General features: G+C 40.7%; 1 protein-coding gene across 5 annotated transcripts in view; it reads right to left on the reverse strand.

Moving 5' to 3' along the window:
• The window catches only part of LOC111147612 (BBX, HMG-box containing), a 278,763-nt gene that overhangs the window by 6,854 nt on the left and 251,278 nt on the right, over nucleotides 1-20,631 (reverse strand). For 2 of the 5 annotated variants that reach the window (XM_022503790.1, XM_022503771.1), the window contains 4 exons: nucleotides 14,709-14,798; nucleotides 13,283-13,342; nucleotides 6,013-6,210; nucleotides 3,612-3,798 (listed from right to left, as the gene is read on the reverse strand). In XM_022503790.1, coding sequence (XP_022359498.1) covers nucleotides 3,612-3,798; nucleotides 6,013-6,210; nucleotides 13,283-13,342; nucleotides 14,709-14,798 — 535 coding nt within the window. The remainder of the gene's footprint in view (nucleotides 1-3,611; nucleotides 3,799-6,012; nucleotides 6,211-13,282; nucleotides 13,343-14,708; nucleotides 14,799-20,631) is intronic. The other 3 variants (XM_022503781.1, XM_022503800.1, XM_022503808.1) reach the window with 3 other exon arrangements.

Below are 20,631 nucleotides of genomic sequence, written 5' to 3' on the forward strand. Positions count from 1 at the left end.
CGGGTGGCCTGACCTTTTCGACACAGTATCTTCTTCAGATTACACAGAACAAAAGGAGCTGTTTAAAAATTCAAATTGTACTATTTGAAAATTCAAGTTTTCAACATTATACCCAAATTTCTTTCTCTTGATGCAAACACACAAAAACAGTGTAGATAAATTACAACATTTGGGCATTTGAGAATCCAATCATCTCTTAGCTGAAGATACTAGGATTTTAGAAAAACAAAACACGTGTTATAATCAAACCTCTGGATTAATCGGTTCATTCGTGTGGGGACGCTGCAAGCACCAACTGTTCAATACGCTCAACTCTTTGTTCAGGAAGATGACATTAAAATGCTGGTTTTCTTTATCTTTAAGATGAAATCTGTGACAGTATTACAACACTAAAAGAATTGTAATAAGTAGTGAAAAAGGAAACAGAAGAAGAAGAAAGAGAAGTGAAAGATGGAGAAGTACAGTATCCAAGAAAGAGCAACAGGGACAGAAAATGGGGTGGAAGCCCAGCTGAGTCAAAGAAAAGAGCAAAGGAGGGGGAACCTGACGTGGCTCCAGTTAATGGATGGGGCAGGTCCTGGGGGAAGTGGCAGCAAGATGTGTCACAACATCCTCAGACGTGACAGAAGCTTGCTCAAGCAGCAAGCTTGGTGGAGCAAAGGCAGAGACCCCGGAGTTCAAAGACCTTACTGCAAAGCTTAACTCAGCCTGGCTGTGTTTTCTTGGCAAGTTAACCGTCTGCAACATCGTTAAAAAGGAATCAAAAAGACCCACCTGGCAGGGCTGATTTTAGGACTAAATTTAATGAGCTTTCCCTTATGAAACCCCTAGTAAATAAACACGCTCTCAACAAGTTTATTCCAACTTCCCATTTCCTGCATCTTGCAAAACGGTCTCTCTATGCTGGGTTTCTGAGCTTAATGTTAAGATTTCTCATGACAAGAATGCAGGTGATACATTTCTACTCCTAATTCTGATGATCACCCTCTAACTTATAAACCTGAGTGATGCCTAAGCAGTCATCAATTGCCCAGGTAAATTACATGAAGCCTACAGGTAGAAGGCAGTCTGGTAGCTCTGCTTTAACAGGTAAGGGCTGGAGGTGCCCTTTGACAGCTGTATGGATACAGTACATGTGGTCCACATACACAATGGAATATTGCTCAGCCATCAGAAAGGATGGAACACCCACCATCTGCATCAACATGGATGGGACTGGAGGAGACTGTTAAGTGAAGTAAGTCAAGGAGAGAAAGACAACTATCGTACGGTTTCACTTACTTGCGGAATGTAAGGAATAGCATGAAGGACATTAAGGGAAGGAAGGGAAAAATGAAGGGGTGGAAATAAGAGTGGGAGACGAACCGTGAGGAGTCGATGGACTCCGGGCAACAAACTGAGGGAAGGGAGGGGTGTGGGGGGATGGATGAGCCCAGTGATGGGTATGAAGGAGGGCCCGGACTGCGTGGAGCACTGGGTGTTATACGCAAACAATGATCATGGAACACTACACCAAAAACTCAGGATGTACAGTATGGTGTCCTAACATAATAAAAATGAAAAAAATAAAAATACTAAGAAAAAGAAACTGGTAAGGGCTAAAATTACAACCAAGATTCTTCAGGGGATCTGTTTTTCTAGAAATTAAGAACACTAACCATTGGTGTGACTGATAGGAAGATTTTAGTATGCAGTAGTGTTCTTTCTAATGGGTGGTTTTAAAGACAAGAACCTTTGCTCACACCGTTTGCTCTATGCCTGCTGGTGAGCTTAGACAGGCACACTTCAAGAACACATCATTTACTCATCTACCCAACCATTTTTCATTCATCCACTGTTACACCAAGAGCTAAGGAAGCTGGGGACAGGAGGATTAAAACCAGTGCTGTGCTTTCAAAATATACCAGGAAGAGACAGATGTGTCCATGAATAATTACAACCCAGTGTGGCAGCTGGGCTGGGAGCGTATGCACAGAGAGCCCAGAGACTTCGGGAGGAAGACGGAGAGGAGACAGCAGGACTAGAGATGGAAGGAGGGCAGCGGTTTGCCCAAGAGGGGACTGTGTAAAGCCCAGAAGCTGGCTGGGCCGGGCAGCAGCAAGTGATGCCACGTGATGGCAGGGCAGTGAGGACGGGGTGGTGGAGGTGAGACGCAAGGTCTGCTGAGGCTTCCTGCTGTCACAAGCCGCCAGTCCTGGGAGGCTGCTGAGCGGAGCCAGGGTGGACCGCAGTTGTGTTGAGGGGATGCTGGTAGCAACAAAGGGGGCTGTGTGACAGACTTTTCCAAGCCCTGAATTATGATCCCCTCTGACATCTCACACTGCCTCTTATTTCCGAAATTTATGGGGCACTTAGGAACAAGCAGGCGTATAGTTCATCTTCTCGCATGCGGAGGAGTCTGTCCTCTGTACTCGACTGTAAAAGCCCGTAAGTGGAGAACTGTGTGTTCCCTCCTTCGGAGACGTGAGCAGATTTTAAGTGTCCGTCAGCATTCACTTGCTATTAGGCACTTGCAGTATACATGTGAAAAGGAATTTGACTTCTCTCATCTAGAGGTGATTTGTGAAAAAGGTCTAGAACTATAATATGACAAGAGCAAGAAGCAAACAAAGCTTACGTCAGGGCCTCCTAAACATGGATGTGGAAGAGGAGAGTGAAACCCAATGGGTGGGTATGGAGGTTGTGTTAGATCTGAAACTCTTGTGGTGAAGACTGGAAATCTGGGAAAGTAGCTCATCTGTGGGTAATCCACCTCGAACAAAAGTATGAAATATCTGAATTTACAAATGGCTTTTCTGCCTTCCCAAAGGGTCCATTTAAATAGCAGAATACCCAATTATACGCTCAGAACTTAATATACTTTCTGTGAGGCTTTCCTGATTCAAAAGGCCTTCAGATCTATGATCCCATGTGATCTTCACAGTCCTGGGATTCTTGGGGGATACAGTCATGCTCACTGGAAGATGAGAAAACTGAGGCCAAGAGAAATAAATGACTCTTCAGCAAACAGACAAGGACAAATGCAGGCCCCCTGCCCTCCACGACACGGGTGACAGGACCTTCTTCCTGAGCATGGCTCCTTCCAGTAGCATGACCACCGCCACCAGCACCGTGCCCAAGGGTGCGTCTTCCGTGTGCCTGCCCTGGTGCACGAGCTCATCCCACGGAACACCTCTGTGAGTGCCACCCACACCCATTTCATGGAAGAGAAACCGGAGGGTAGAGAGGGGAGTGATCCATTTTGCTCACGACCTTGCAGTTTGCCAATGGTGGATGCAGGGCTCCAACCCAGGTCTGCGGCCTGACCTTGAAGCTCACACCTAACGACTAAATAATGCGCCTTCTTTGCTCTCCCATGCCTCTTATGGAAATGAAGTGCAGCCACAGAATAAGAGAGTCAAATGCGATACTTGGCTGACTATTTTCCGGTATCTTCCCACACTGCTAATTAGGACGTGACTTACTCGTGAACCACAGCACACTGTGAAAAATACCACACATCCCGTCGGGAAGTAAGCCTCGGCTTCCATGTCGTTCTCCCTAACCCTGTTCCGCATGAGGGGGTAAGGCTGGCCAGGACTCCCAACATCCCGGTGACACACACCGCTCACCTGTGCACATTTTCCATGGCGGCCACTTCGGCCAGCGCGGCGAGACTGAAGAACGCAGACACGGCTGGCATCTCTGGAGTGCTGCTCCGTGTCTCCACGGCCTCGGGGTTCTGGGGGCCATCGTCATGGCAGCCTGTCTCAGTCACTTTCGGGAGACTCCTCTGCAGTTGTTCCTTTGGTTTGTCATCTGTAACAAAAGGGAAATTCATCATAGGAGGATCACCACGTCCTCTCCAGAGAAGGGACATAGAGAAAACTCTTCGCCAGACAATGTGAAATGAGCTAATGAATTCTTTGTTCACTTTTGTCATCCATGGAATACCAAGGCTTTACAGATTCTCTTCTCCCATGGTAATAAAACTCTTTTATCAAGCTCAATTCCAACTATGGACAGTGTTATGCCCTGAAACTAAGTGGAAGAGAAGCTGTGTTTTATCCAAGGCCAAAGAATAGGTCTGTCTCAGAGTAAGAGGAGAAAAAATAGGCTTTGACCAAAATAAAACTGATGGGACTTCGGCAAAGGGGCCTGTAGATGCTCTAGAAGGCCCCTAAAAACCCGACCAAGCAGACATTTCTGATGAAGCCGTAGGATGCCCAGCTATGGCAACTTGGACACTGGGTTTGCTCTGACACCAACATTCAGGACAGCCTAAACTAATCCCAATGAGATCGATCAATCCCAGATCCCAGATCCCCAGCTGTTATTCTTGTTCTGAGGACTTACTAGAAGGAAGATGAAGGGACCTCTGGTATTCACAAAGACATGCTAATCTGCTATGAAAATGTACTGTTGGAAATGAGTACACTTTCTTTACTATGTAGCTGTTATAATAAGGGAGGAGGAATCTTTATCATGATTTTTAAAACATTCTGAATATAGAAAGCAATTGATAAAGGCTATAAATGCCATATATCAGAACATGAGAGTGCTATGTGCTTTTCTAAATGAAGGGAATATTTCTAAGATCTTTCACTCTTTCTGTAAGTGAAAATGAAGCTATAACAATTTATGAAATCAAAATCACAGAACAGAACCCAGAGTGAAAATGGAAGGAGTGAGGGGTCTGCTGGACTACATATCAGGAAAACTAGATCTAGTTCTCTCCCTACTTCTACCTAGTAGGTCAATGTATTCAAAAATGAAATCCTACCAATTTGAGCTTAATCTCTTATATGTAAAATGGGAATATTTAATATGCTTTATTGTTCTAACAATGTACACATGCTAAACACAAAATGTGCATGAAATCCACTAATTGTCTTCCTATTCTCTCAGCAATGAATCTTTATTTGCAATTAGATTAACCTAAATCAGGTATTTATAAATACTACACTCAAAACACACTCCTTTAAACATTGTTTTTACTTTATTAATTTATTTTTTCATTATGATAAGTGTATTAATACCCATCAGCTCTGTTAACTCGTCCCCCTACTCAGCTCCCCTCTGGTTAACTATCAGTTTGCTTGTTCTTTATAGTTAAGAGTCTGTTTCTCGTTTTGTCTTTCACTCTTTTTCCCCCCTATGCTCTAAACGCTTTTTCTATTTATAGAAGTCACTGTGGATCTCTAACCTTTTTTTGGAAACTGGATAGGGCAGGGGGAGGGACACTTCAGAGCTGAGGGACTGAGATGCCAGGGGTGCCGAAAGGCAGATGGACAACCATAGCTAAGGCCACTAATGCTTGGTTGATGGAGCACCCCAAGATCTGAGCGGGAGGTGCTCAGAGTCACTCTCTGTCCCCACTCCTTAACTGGGGCCCCTCAGGCAATTCTGCTGCAACGGAGGTCTCCAGGAACAGCCAACAGACCACACGCCATGACTGAAAAATGGAGAAATTCAGTGTAAGTTAAGATTTGGTTAAAGATCAGCCCAGAGAACTCAAGAAATCCAGAAGCATTCTAAGGTCCCTCAGTAGTGAGAACCAACTTATTAGAAAGTGCTGGATGCTTTCTAAGGTTCCTTAATCCACTGGTTTTAAATACTTGATAATATGGTTTGTAGTGACTTGAACAGTGAACCGTGAAGAAACACTGATTCATCTAGTATTTTTAAAAGTCTAGGATCTCTGGGAATTTACTTAATGAAGACTGCTTTTGTGCATGCTGAGAAAGAGAAGGAGAAACACGCAGTCCTAAAAATTACCTTTCCTTTCTAAGAATGCTCTCGGAAAAAGAGCTATGATTTTAACACGTATACATTTTGTACATTTGGGAGCTTGTGGAAAACTAGTTCTCAAGGAGATCCAGAGAAAGAAAATGTTCCTGCGGCCAAGCCCACAGAACAGACCTATTTTTCAATGAGGACCCACAGCTGGCTTAGAGCCATTTGCTGTCCAATGTGGCCCTGACAGTCACCACCTTGCTCTGGTTTCTCTCATCTAAAGCTCCCTCTTCTTACCCAAAGTACCTCCTGCTGGTGATACCCGGCCATCTGCTGTCCTGACAAGGTGGGTGATCTTGGTTTTCCTTGCTTTTCTCTTTTGGCTGCCCACCAAGGGTTCTTGCGTTGTTGTTGGCTCTGGAGTGTTGGGAATGGATAGGGCATTTTTAACCTTATGAGCAGGCTCTGTGGTGTTTTTGTCTTCTGAAAATATGGCTGAAATAGGACAGATCATATATAGTTACACTCAAAAACATAAGAAATCAACATTACTCTTAGAAACATTTCTCAATGCCCAATCCATCCGAATGGAGAACTGAGATTTAGAGTTTTCAAAGTACTGATGGGAAAAAGAAAATGCTGCCCATGATTTTAACCAAATATACTTATTTATATTTGCTTTGATAAATTATGTACAGAGGATTCAGATGCCCTCTCTCTCTTTTCATAGACTACTGAACAAAAAGGCCATCGGAGTAACATTTTATTTTCTAAGTGTTTGGATCTTGCAGGTTTGGTGGGAAATACAGTGTACGTAAATCTGAGTGAACTGTGCTCCAACAGAACATAATTTCTACATGGGAGTCAGGGTTCCTATCTGAGATCCTCTTGGCCAACATGGTCTGGGGAAGATGACAAGGGAAGTTTCTCTTCTTCTGAGGACACTGAGATTAAATATGTGCTTCTAAATTTACAGTCATCATTGGGACACTTGCTTTCAGTCACCAGGTCAGACTGGTCAGAAAAGAAATTGTGAGGCCTGACCTCCTCCTTTTGTGCATACTGACTGCTCAGCAAAGACCTGACCCACACTGGTGACGCCTGCACATAAGGAAACACTCTCCCATTCACTGAACTCTAGGACCTGGTCAATGTGCTTATTAGTGAGGTAATTTAAAGAAGTACCACAGGCCATGACTGAAAATGGAGAAAGGTATTAGGTGCCCTCATTCTAACTGAATACCAGTGAATCATTTAGCAGCACACACTTCTGTCTGAGGAGTCACTGTGTTGAGAGTAAGGAGTTCGCATGCCATGCAAGTCCTTGTGTTCAGTTCAAACAGGCTGAGGATGCCTATATCTTTTCTTATACACTCATTTCCTTAGGAGTTCATACTCCCCACCCCCAATTTAAAAGTAAGACAAGTATATGTAGATAGGAGTGTAGTAAGCTTTTAAGAATATATTCATGTAGTCAAGCTTAGTAATTGAGACTTTTATTTATTTATTTATTTATTTTTAAAAATTCTAGTGGCCTAAGGGCTTTGAAGCAGGGAAAAGAGGCAAGGCATCTCTCCATTTTTAAATCACCCAATCCTTAAGAGAGGTGCAGAAACAGTTTCTGACAAAGAGGGGAGTGTGGTTCGGGAAATCAAGGTCTGAGTGGCCTATTCCATGCACAGAGCCAGGAGATAACTGAAGGTGCTGATCGGAAGGCAGAGCTGAAGGAAGATGCTGGAAATACAACAATGAGAATCGCACAGGAGGAAAGAAGGCTAAAATAAGAGGAAGAGAACAGAGCAAGAATAACTCAGGGTGTGAAAATTGCACATGCTGGTATAAAACCTTGCATGGGCTTCACTTAAACATTTTAATCTGGGTTTTTAATGAGGTTAGGTACATCCTTGGGAAAGCAAGGCTATGAATTTATTAAGATCTTTGCCCTTAAGAGACTGATTCCAGGATTCCCATTCCAAAACAAGTGGGAAATCATTTCAGTTACATCAAAAGAAAGGATGTAAAGCAGAAATCATACTGTGACTTGTGGCTTGGCCTTACCTCAACAGAGCATAATAGAGGGCCATGTGGGACAAGCTTAAGATAATAGTTATTTAAAAGAAACTACTTGGCAACACTCCCAAGTATCTTTTCAAACAAGTAATCAAAAATTAGGAAAAAAGGCTCCTTTTAAATTGTAGATCTGTACCCAGGAAACAGTCTTGGTGTATTTATACTTTGATATTTAGCTTAACATAGAGCAGTGCTGGTATGTATTTTAAGATTTTTTTTTTTAGTTTAAACTTCAATAAAAGCTGCCAGTAAAATAAAGGATAATTTGGTTAAGAAACCCTCCAAAGAAGTTTCATGACTCTGCATTAGCCTTGAAATTCAAAGCCTCTGATAGCCATAAAGAAGTCAGAATATGAGTTTACACTGAGCATAAAAAACCTCTATTAGATATTCACAAGCTTCAGAATTCCTAGTTTCTTAATCCAGATCCTTCAGTTATCCCTTCTGATTATAGGGGGTGAATCTTAATCACTTCTCCAATATGAACACAACTTTAAAGATGGCTCTTCCCGAAAAAGCACTAACCTATTCCCTCTTCTCCTTCCATTCCTAGAAAAATCTAGAACTTACAGAAATAAGGGTACAGCAGGGTTCCAAAGATGAAGGGTGAACTACATCAGAAGAACTGCTTAGAGAAAGAAAGAACCCAGGAGGTCAAAGAAAAGGCCACTTGGGTTAGGAAAAGATGACCTGATTTCTATACAAAGACCATGGGATAACAGAAATGACAGTCACAGAGAGACCTAGATTCTACTCTTGACTTTTTAATTTATTAACTGCAGGACCACAGGTCTCTAGTTTCTTCATATAAAGATGGAAACTGGACTAGTTGGCTCTAAAGGAGCCATGAGCCCCCCCAATTTTTGTCATTTGTCATATAGCCCAAAATCAGGTTCCCAGCCAGCCTCCAGCCAGCTCCAGAGTCTCAAGGCAAGGGAAGAGTACTCCCTTGACAAGGACTGTTAGTTCTCTTGCCTTTGGTAAGCCTTCGAATGGTTTCATTTCAGTGGTTGCTCTGTTTCCTGTGTGTTCCAGATGCACTAGTAAAAACAGAGTAAGAAGCCAAGGGGATGGCTGCAAAGGGATTGCAAAAGGGAGGTAGAGTTAAGGCCTAAAAGCAGATTGGGACTCAGAGAAGCTCAGAAGCCAGTAGACAAGGAGCTGGGGTGGAAGGCAGGCTGGCCAACAGACACCAGCCATCAGGTCCCAGAGTCTGGTGTACTGGGAGACAGAAAAGGAGCAAGTTAGGTTGCAGACCAAGTGGAAGAGGCAAAATGTGAGAACACACTGAAGGTTCTCACAAATCACTGAAAAGGAGGTCATGCCATCTCTGTTGATGTCTCCTTCTCTAAACTTACTGCCAGATCACAAAGTATTCATGGGGCCTGGAGATTGTCCACATTTGAAAGAGGGATATAATGAGATCTTGCCAGAATTTGGAAGCGGAGGTAAGCCTGAGTCTACCCCATGCTTTGACCCAGGAGCTATCCCCAGGTCATTAGGATGCTGTCTGGAGGCCAAGACCAATGACAGTCTTCAGGGGCAGCACTCAGAGAGAACCCTATCCTAAGAAAGAAGAACTGGAAAAAACAGGTAAGGCCAAGAAGTGGTCATCTGGGATGCAATAGCAGATCTGAGTCCAGCAAAGTTAGCAAAGCAAAGGAAGGCCTGGTGGTGAGAGACAGGAAATGGAAGAAGCTCAGAGAGAGAAAAAGTCTGAAGCTGAGCACCAAGAGAGCAAGCCAGTTCCTTTTTTTCTTTTTTCCCTCCCTGCCAAACTAATGGAAATGTGAGAAAAGAAAGGCTTTTGTCCTCTAAAAACAAATTAGTCATTTCTCTTTCGGCTTGTAATTGAACACACAAACCTACCCAAGCACTGCGAAACAACTCCACAGGGCTAGTTTTTATACTCCACGATAATCATAACACACTTGGAGCGTATCATCTGAGAGAGATAATGTGAGCTCACTCCTGGAGCCAACATTAGGAATGTGGCAATAAGAGACTGTCTTGTTTTCCAAACCCTGCTCCCCAAATGTGGGGTGAATCTTTTGAGATAGCAGCACTGTGGTTGTACCAAACCCTGCGAGGCCACTAGAGTGCTCCAGAGTTACAAATTCACATTCCAACTAGGGGAATCAAACCTACACTGAAATTACTATAGCCAAATCTGGAATCTCACAGCCTTTGGTTGGTCTCTCTTGAGCTGAAAATGTAGTCAGATGCTGAATGGAACACAGGAAACAGAATCAAATGAATGAGCCTCATCTAAGATCCCAGAAGACCCTGCTGAAGTTACATAGCAGCTATTTTGAACTTGAGAAAAGAGATCAAGGTTAGTCTGAGCGTTGTGGATCATGTTTGAAAATCTAACTATAAACCAGATCTTTCTCCCCATAATTAGATTTACATACTGCAAAGGAACTAATCTTCTGGAGATTTTAAGTCTCAGGTTTGGTTTTTTTTTTTTCCTCTTAAGATACCATTTATAATTGTAACATCTGAGCCAAATAAGGGCTTAGATATGCCTGAAAAATCGAAATTGTAAGCAGCCCATGTGTTTTAGTGGAAAGAGTGCGGATTTCTTCTCTTCCTGCTTATGTTGGTCAGGCTTCAATTTCTTATGATGTACTTAGGGCTAATAAGCCCTCCTGAATTCCCTGGGGCTCCTGCCAAGATTAGTTTAAAAAAAATTGTGAAAGCCCTCTAGAAACTATAAAGCAATATTAAGTATTAATTATCTTCATCGTTATTATTACAATTAGAAACCTCCAATTTAAGCATGAACATAAGACACCAGAACTTGGTACAGAGATAAACACAGTGGCAGATACAAGTCATCTTGGTTTATCTGATATTTTAACCTTTAATTCTAGGGTGATAAGCAATCTTTTTTTTTATGATCTGCAAAAATGTCAAGAAATGGTTTAGCAATTTTAAATTTTAAAAGCATGGGGAAAAATGCTTAAATAGACTATAAGCTTAGCATTTAAACTGCAGATGTGATTACTAAGCACCTAAAGATTTCTGATATTGGGGGGGGGGAATGAACTGCAAGCCAATTATACTCAGGATGGTACAAAAAAGAATAGTGAACCTGAAGTCATCCCCTTTAGCCCAAGTCAGGAAGAGCAAACTGAGCTGAACACCTCAGTGGAACCAACATTTCTCCTACAGACATCAGCTATAAACAAGCCCTGTCTAACCTTTGCCCAGAATGGCTAACACATGTTAACATTATCCTGATTATGGTTTCACCTTCTGTCCTTAGGTATGTATGCTCTCCAAGGTAGAGTTTAAATAAGCGATGGGGAGAGAGGGCCTAGATAATTCACCAAGTGTACCATCACCACCTGAACAAAGAAATATAGGGGAAGGTATGAAAATCAATAGCCAAAAAGGTCACTTTAAATTACTGGTAATTCCTGGTGCACAAACAGATTCCTTTTACCCTGACCACATAAAGTGAATATACACGCCACACCAGAAGACATGCAGTTTTCAGTGCATATTCTTTAAAATTTGTAATGCAGTCATAAATATTAGTAATAAACATAATTAATATCAGCGATAATAACTCTATTCCACTAAACCCTTGGGACTGCCTGAAAGACTTGAAATGGATTTACTCTTCTGCCCACTAAAGGGCAGAATTAGGGCTGCAGACTAAGGCCACCCTGAGCACCACACTACCCACTCAAGAAAACCCGGTAGTAACAGCAAGTATGAGAGGGAAAATGACATTTGAGGCCGACGTGTTACCCCCTTCGGCAGTCACCCCACCCCTAAACACACGCATCATACACATACTTAGTACACAAGTGGAGAGTGAACCTGGAGAGATTAAACACAATTCATGCCACTGAAAACTGCTCCTTAGCGGTAGATAGGAGACTGACACCCATGCCTCCTAATTCCAACCTTATTCATTCTTTCTGCCTCTCTGCCCATGCTATGAAACCACGCTCTGCACGACATGGGGTTACTGTTTAAAAAACAAAACATTTAGAACAGTATCATTTCAAGTAAGGAATAGGATGGTCTAAGAGCCTCTTTGATTTCTCTGATTGATCATCACTGCCTTGCACGTATCAAGTCTGTGCAGAATATATCTTTAAAATTCACAAGAGCTAATACATATATACCGCATTTTGGTTGTTAGCATTTAATGCTGAGAGCAGCATGACAATTCCTATTTGGCTTTGCAGCTAAGAGCAGAAACAGTCCTCTGGAGAGGTTGTGCATGTGAAGTAGCAGGCCAGACAACAGATACACTCTGGCATTTTTTTATAAAAGTGCAGTGACATAAAAGCAGACACCTGGATCGTGCGGACTGTGACTACCAAATAAAAACTATTTCATGTTTGCTATAAACTCAAGTTTGAATATTTTTTTGAGAAATACCTTTAACACATGAGGATTTCTGATAAATGACTGAGGCCAAATGTGCATCTGAAATTCTTTTCTCCCTCTCAGGAAAGGAACGAGAGTTTATCTGGGAGTCAAAAGACATGGTCTTCTTAAGTTCCCCTTTCTGGTTGTAAGTAAATCAAAGGGATTGGACTCAATGATCTTTAAGATTGCTTCTAGTTTTCAAATGAAGCGACTCCTAATTAAGGACTATAAAAAATGTTCAGCTTGGGGCGCCTGGGTGGCTCAGTCGGTTAAGCGTCTGACTCTTGGTTTTGGCTCCAGTCATGATCTCCCAGTTGTGGGATCAAACCCGATGTGGGGCCCCAAGCTCAGTGCAGAATCTGCTTTGGATTCTCTCTCCCCCCCCCCTCTGTCCCTCCCAGCTCACATGCGCAGGCACGCATTCTCTAAAATACATACATAAAATCTTAAAAAAAAAAAGTTGAGCTCCTTAAAAATAGCAACAATGAAAAAAAGAATCAACGAGGACAGCCCGTTAACTGTCACAGAAATGAGTACTCACTGGAGGGTTCAATATTTAACAAAAATTAGGTAGACATCACAACTAAATAGGGCTGTAGGAAATTTTGAAGTAAAATCTGCACTTAGGAAGCTGTAATGTTATGCTAGTCAACATGGAACTTCTCCTTGGTTATCCATAAGCCTCTGGAGCATTCCACCTGAACGTATTTAGAGGTACTGGGAGGTGTGCTGGGGTGAAGTTCAGGATGGGAACACTGCTGGCGTGCCCAAGCCCAGCCAACTAGGAAAGCCCCATGCTGGCTCCACTCTACCCATAGACGTCTGCCTGCAACACAAATATTTTTAGTTATGGAAAACTTTAATTTCTGGTTAATGGGTTTCAAAGGTTTTAAGTGCCCCTTAGACAAATTAAGCTCCATATGACACACTGCCTGACCCCCAGCAGGGTCAAAAAATCTGACAGTTTTGATTTGAAAATTAAAAACAACCAAATTACGAGCCCTCAGGTATTGGGCTTTCGGGTGAGTCTATATATATTATGCCTTTTAAAACCTTTCCAACACAGACTACCTAGAATGATAGAGAATACTGCCGTGTTTACCTTCTGTAGGGTGAATGGCATCCAAGAAGAGTTGCTTGTTTGACCATTTATCCCCACTTCCTAAAAACAATGACAGAGAAAGAAAGTGAAACTCCACTCCTAGGACAGACTCATAACACTAAAAAGAAGACAATACACAAAACAGCTTAAATATGAAACTTTATCACATAAAAGAAGCGGAGTTTTATTTTAACTAATTCTCAAAATGGCATTTGCCAACTAAAATAATCAGACGATACAGGAAATGGGTTGAAAATAAATCTGCCTTCTATGAAATACACTGCTGGATAATTTCTCAGACTTTAATCAAGACAACTGAAGATCAGTTATAAGGAAATGATAAAAGCTGACATTTTACCTAAAAAGGGAGGTTTCTCTACTGGAAGCAGAGAAAAAAATATTAACATAAAAAACAAAACTAAGAGGCTGGAGCGGAGGTGAAAATAAAACCCAAATTAAGTAAAAGGTTACATACAGGAACACGTAGGCACATATGTCTACACATGGAAGACAGGTGTATTTAAAGCCTCATTCCAGAAACACAAAAGGCTTCACATCTGGCCATGCAAGGAGGATGCGAATGGGCCTCAGATGAGTAGGCTCACAGTAGTCACGACAGGAACATGCAGGGCGATGCTAAAGAAAGCCTCACTTCTGGGACACGTGGCTGGACTGAACCAGATGGGGAGGTTTATCTTTTAGGTGGAATAAGAATAGGAGTCCTGAACTATGAGAAGAAGGAAATCTTCAGATGAGCCCTGAAGAGGTTCAAGGGCCCATCAAAATTGTAACAATAAGACAGATGCTCAGAGTGAAGAGACGGTGGAGGGCAATGCATCTCTAGTGCCCTCTGGAAAGAAGTTATGTGACTGAAGGGGATGGGAAGAGTTGGGCAAACGCAGTATCGTAGATCGGGGAAAAGAAAGAGACGGGTTACAGCTGTGGAGTGGAATCCTCCCAGACAAGAATCCTCAAGGGTCAGAGAAACTACAGAAATGGTGGCACTCTCATATGAATAGGAAACTCCTCAGGTTTCAGGAGGTAGGAAAACGTGGTCCTGGTCTGAAGGCTGCCGAACATGAGAGAAACGAGGATAGTCAAAGGAAGTAAGTGGATAAGAGCTCAAGAAAACTAAGTTACAAAATGCACCAAATATGGATGAAAACAAAGCAATTTTAGGATTCATATGGAACGCTGAAAATAGAGACATTATGGGATTTGAGTAGGAATCCAAGTGAAGGAGATCTCTCTTTGCAATTAGCTGCGGAGTCTAGAAATCGTGAATACGCCTGCATTAGGAGCCGATGACACTGAAGCAAGCCAAGGGGAGGAAAAGGCAAAGGCGGTGCACAGAAGCGTTACTCAAAGATGGATTCACAATGGAGGTGGCCAAGAAACCTTGATGGAGGATGGAAGGCACCAATACCTTTTTCCGGAACATTAGGCTTCTCCTTTTTGTGCTTATATTTGCTGACAATTTTGTGGAATAAGTTCTTTTTCTGAGACTGGAAAGGACCTACAGACAATATTAATATAAATATATTTTAAATTGACAATGTTTCATAAAACAATACTGTGTGTTCCTAAACAATTACACCCTCCTCCCCCCTGTGGTACAAGCAAACGGAGTCACAAGAAATGTCATCTTGTATATCTTTACTCGTCTAACTAGCGCTCAGTACCCTTCCTTGGGATTATTTAAAAAAGACAGTGATATTTTCCTTCGGAATGTATTGGACAGAAGCCCCCATTAGGGCTGGGACTTCCTAAGCAGAAACTGCAGATTTAGTGACCAGAGACAGACCATGGACCCATCACTGCAGAGTAGTTACAGTTTTTAACAAAGACACAATTTTACTTTATTTTAGATACTTCAGTACGGTGAAGGAAAGGATGGCGGGGCATTTCTTCTCTTCCAAGAAAATGGTTTTCCTAATAAGAACAGCACTTTCAGGACAATAATTGGCCTGACAGAATCAGATAGCTTTCTGGCCTTTTCTGAGGTTATTCTGGGAAGAAAACACGCTTTAAAAATAGAAAAATATTTGCCCCAAAAATCGGGGTGGGAGGGGAGAGAAGTCTCAGATTGTATCTTTGTGTCCTCAGATAAAGGAAATAGAACTAAGATTTGTCAGTCACCCAGTCAGAAATGCCAACAGCAGCACTGACCTCCCCAAAGCAGTTTCTTTCTATACCGTGCTGATACATTCCTGTGGGAAACGGACTCAAATCATTTTATGTTAACTTCTGTTAGCTCATCTGTTAATGGGGATAATGAAAGTGCCTAACTCAAAGAGTTGATGTGAGGATTAAGGACTTAGAGACTCTATAAGCTGCCCCTGCCCACCGGGCAGCATCCACACCCACGTGCCCTGCCCTCTTGCCAAAGGCAAACGACTTCTGCCTGAAGTAGACAACTCACTGGCTCTTATGTTCACCTATATCTGCAACTGTCACTAGTTTTAGAATAGTTCCATCACCTCAGAAATAAATCCCATATCCTTTAGCTATCACCCTTCCCTATCATTCCCTCTATCCCTGAGCAATCACTAATCTACTCTGTCTCTACACATCTGCCCATTCTGGAAATCTCATATAAATGCATCACGTAATACAGTCTTCACTTTCTGGATTCTTTGATGTGCTATGATGTTTGCAAGGCTCATTCTTGTTGTAGCATGTATCAGCAGATCACTCCTTTTTAAAGGCTGAATAGTATTCCACTATACAGATATACATTTTGCTTATTCACTCACTGGCTCATAGAAATGTTGGTGGTTTTCCACCTTCCAGCTATTATGAATAATCCTGTTATGATTACTCATATATAAGTTTTTTGTGTGGACGTACATGCTCATTTTTTTGGGACACATACCGAGCAGTGGAACTTGCTAGGTCATATGGTAACTCCATATTTATAAACCTTTGGAGGAACCACCAGACTATTTAACATCCTCATCAACACTATGACCTGTCTTTGATTATGACCTTCAGAAGGATGTATTTCTCTCATTATAGTTTTGATTTGCATTTTCCTAGTGACTAGGGGTCCACTGGCCATTTGTATACTTCTTTTAGAGAAACATCGATTTTGATAATTTGTCCATTTTTTAAACCAAGCTTTCTTCTTACTGAGTTTTAAGAGTTCTTTATATATTCTAGTTAGAAGTCCTTTATCAGATATGTAGTTTGCAAATATTTCCTCACATTCTGTGGATTGTCTCTTCACTTTATTAGTGTCATATGAAGCACAAAGTTTTAAATTTTGTAACAGTCCAATTTATTTACTTTGTATTCTGGTGTCACATCAAAGAATCCATTGCCAAATCGGAGGTCACTAAGATCTGACCCCTATGTTTTCTTTGAGAAGTTTTACAGTTTTAGCTTTTACACTGAGGTCTGTGTTCCATTTCAAGTTATTTTTGGTATATTTCCTGAGGCAAATAGGAGTCCAAATTCACTCTTTTGCATGTTGTTATCCAGTTGTCTCAGCACCATTCTGAAAAGACTAATTTTTTTCCCATTGAATAGTCTTACCTTTCTTGTTGAAAATCCGTTAGCCAATGATATATAGGTCTACTTCTGGGCTTCAATTCTATTCCATTAACCTATATAACTACATTAGTACCATACTGCCTTGCCTCCTGGTTTTTGTAGCTAGTTTTAAAACTGAAAAATTATTTTGGCCGTTCCGAATCTCTCACATTTCCAAATTTTAGAATCTCTTAGTATTGGGGCACCTGGGCGGCTCAGTCGTTTAGCGTCTGCCTTTGGCTCAGGTCATGGTCCCAGGGTCCTGGAATTGAGCCCCACACTGGGTTCCCTGCTCGAGGGGAAGCCTGCTTCTCCCTCTCCCACCCCTCCTGTTTGTGTTACTTATCTCACAATGTCTTACTCTGCCAAAAAAATAAATAAAACCTTAACAAAAAATAGACTCTTAGGATCTATAAAAGAAGCTGGAATTCTAATAGGGATTGGGTTCAATCTGAAGGAGTGTTTCCATCTTAACAATATTAAGTCCTCCAATCCACGAACATGGGATGTTTTTCCATTTATTTTGATTGGCTTTCTTTCAACAATACTTTGTAGTTTTCAATGTGTTGCACATCTTTTGTTAAATTTATTCCTATGTTTTATTCTTTTCGATGTTAAAAATGGAATTGTTTTCCTAATTTCATGTTCAGATTGTTCATTGAAACTGTACAGAAATACAACTGATTTTTTTTTTTAATTAAATTCTAGTTAGTTGACATACTGTTCAATATTGGTTTCAGGAATAGAATTCAGTGATTCTCATTTACATATAACACCCAGTGCTAATCATAACAAATGCCCTCCTTAATACCCACCATTCATCTATCTCATCCCCCCATTCCTCCACCCCACCCTGTTTCTTCTCTATAATTAAGAATCTCTCATGATTTGTTTCCCTCTCTTTTTTTCCCCTAGCCCTAAATGTTCATCCATTTTGTTTCTTAAATTCCACATGAGTGGAATCATATGGTATTTGTCTTTCTGATTGATTTATTTCACAAAGCATAATACACTCTAGTTCCATCCACATTATTCCCAATAGCAAGATTTCATTCTTTTTGATGAGTATCTTCTTTATCTATTCATCAGTTGATGGGCATCTGGGCTCTTTCCATGGTTTGGCTATTGCTGATAATGCTGCTATAAACATTGGGGTGCATGTATTCCTCTGAATGTGCAATTTTTTTTATCCTTTGGGTAAATAGTTAGTAGTTCAATTGCTGGATCATAGGGTATTTCTATTTTTAGCTTTTTGAGGAATGACCATACTGTCCTCCAGAGTGGATGCACCAGTTTGCATTCTTACCAACAGCACAAGAGGGTTCCCCTTTCTCTGCATTACAACTGATTTCTGTATCCTTCAAACCTGCTGAACTCATTCATTTATTAGCTATAGTAGTTTTCTGGGGGCGTTGCAAATTTTCTATATAAATTGTCATTTGTGAATAGGAATAGTTTTACTTCTTCTTTTCCACAATACGCATGTCTCTTGTTTCTTTTTCTTGCCTAATTGCCCTGGCTAGAACCTCAAATACACTGTTGAACAGAAGTGCTCAGAGTGGATTTATCTTTTTTCCCAACTTAGATGGAAGCATTGTCTGTCACTATTAAATAGGATGTTATGGGATTTTTGTAGATGCTCTTTACCAGGTTGAGGAAGTTTTCTTCCACTCTGAGTTTGTTGAATATTCTCATGAAATATGTTGGATTTTGTCAAATGCTTTTTTTTTCTACAGCTATTAAGATGATCACATGGGTTTTCTGTTGTTGTTTTACTGATACAGTATATCACACTGATTTTTGGATGTTAAACCAACCTTGTATTCTGGGAGTAAAATCCTGCTTGGTAACGGTATACAATTCTTATTATATATTGTTGGCCTTGGTTTGCTAGCATTTTGGTAAGGAATTTTATGCTCCTATTTTTAAGAGCTATGATCTGTGATATCTTTGTCTAGTTTTGACATTTGGGTCATAATTGGCCTTACAGATGAATTAGGAAATATTCTCTCTTCTAATTTTTGAATGAGTTTGTGAAAAATTGATTTTAATTCTTCTTTAAATGTTTGATAGAGTTTAGTAGTGAAGCCTGGGCCTGGTTCCTGCCCCCGCCACACAAACACCTTGGTACTTTTGTGATTACTAAATTCAATCTCTGTAGTAGTTATTGTTCTAGTCAGACTGTTATTTCTTCTAATTATCAGTTATCAGGTAGTTTGTGCTTTTCAGGAATTGTCCATTTCATGTAGGTTATCTAATTAATTGATATATAACTGTTCGTGGTATTCCTGTATTAATCTGTTTCATTTCTGTAAGTCAGCAGTAATGTCCCCTATTAGACTTTTTATTGAAGTAACTTTAGTCTTTTCTCCTTTTTAATTGGTCTAGCTAAACACTTCTCCAATTTGTTGTTCTTTTCAAAGAACCAGCTTTTGGTTTTACTGACTCTTTATTGATTTTCTATTCTTTATTTAGTTTTATTAATTTCCTCTCTAATCTTTATCATTTCTTTTATTTCCTTCATGTTTCATTTGCTCTTTTTCTTACAATGTTTAATGTAGGTCAGATTATTGATTTGAGATCTTTTTTCTTTCTTGACATAGACATTTATAGCTATAAACTCTGTTCTAAGCACTTAGTTGTATCCCATAAATTTTGGCATGTTGTAGTTTCATTTTTATTCATCTCAAAAGTATTTTCTGATTTCCTTATTAATTTCTTCTTTCTTTTTATTAATTTTTCTTCTTTGACTTATTGGTTATTGAGTATATGTGCTGCCAAAGTGACTTATTAGCTATTTGGAGTGTATTGCTTAATCGTCACATATTTGAGAGTTCCCCAAACATTTTCCTGTTGTTGATTTTTAATTTCATTCCACTGTGATCAGAAAATACCATGTGAATTACTTCAATCCTTTCAAATATATTGGTTTGTTTTATGGCCTAGTGGATAGTATATTCTAGAGACTATTCCAATGTGCACTTGAGAAGAACGCATATTCTACTATTGATGGATGTTTTATATATAGGCAAGGCTTGGAGACACTGCAGGTTTGGTTCCAGACCATTGCAATAAAGCAAATGCCGCAATAAAATGAATCAAATGAATGTTCTGGTGTTCCACTACATATAAAAATTATGTTTACAATATATCATAGTCTATTAAGCGTTCGACAGCATTAGGCCTACAAAAAAATGTACATAGTTTAATGAAAAGAGACTTTATTGCTAAAAAGGCTAACCATGGGACACCTGGGTCCCAGTTGGTTAAGCATCCAACTCTTAATTTTGGCTCAGGTCATGATCTCAGGACCAAGCCCTACATTGGGTTCCACACTCAGTACAGAATCTGCTTGAGATTCTCTCTCTCTCCCTCTGGCCCTCCTCCTGCTCTCCCTCTGTCTCTCTAAATAATAAAAATAAAATCTTTTAAAAATGCTAACCATTACCTGAATTGTAATCCCTGATCACAGATCACCAAAGTATGACACAGAGACGCCAAGTGAATAAATGTTGGAATGCCCACAGACTTGCCTGATACAGCACTGGCACAGACCTTCAATTTGTAAAACACTGTATCTAATAAAATGAAGTATACACGTATGTTTGTCAGGTCTAGTTAATGCAGAGTGTTCAAATCTTCTCTTTCCTTGTTGATTTTTTGCCTAGTTGTTCCATCAAACCTATTCTTTTTTCCACAGTACTTCTCACCTAACACATTATATGCTTTGCGCACTGTGTAGGCTGGCTCCCCCGCCATAATGTAACCACCATGGCAGCAGGGTTCTTTGTTTTCATACACGAATATATTCTACA

Source organism: Enhydra lutris, unplaced genomic scaffold (genome assembly GCF_002288905.1).
Source record: "Enhydra lutris kenyoni isolate GAN:26980312 unplaced genomic scaffold, ASM228890v2 scaffoldscaffold2, whole genome shotgun sequence".
NCBI lineage: Eukaryota > Metazoa > Chordata > Mammalia > Carnivora > Mustelidae > Enhydra > Enhydra lutris.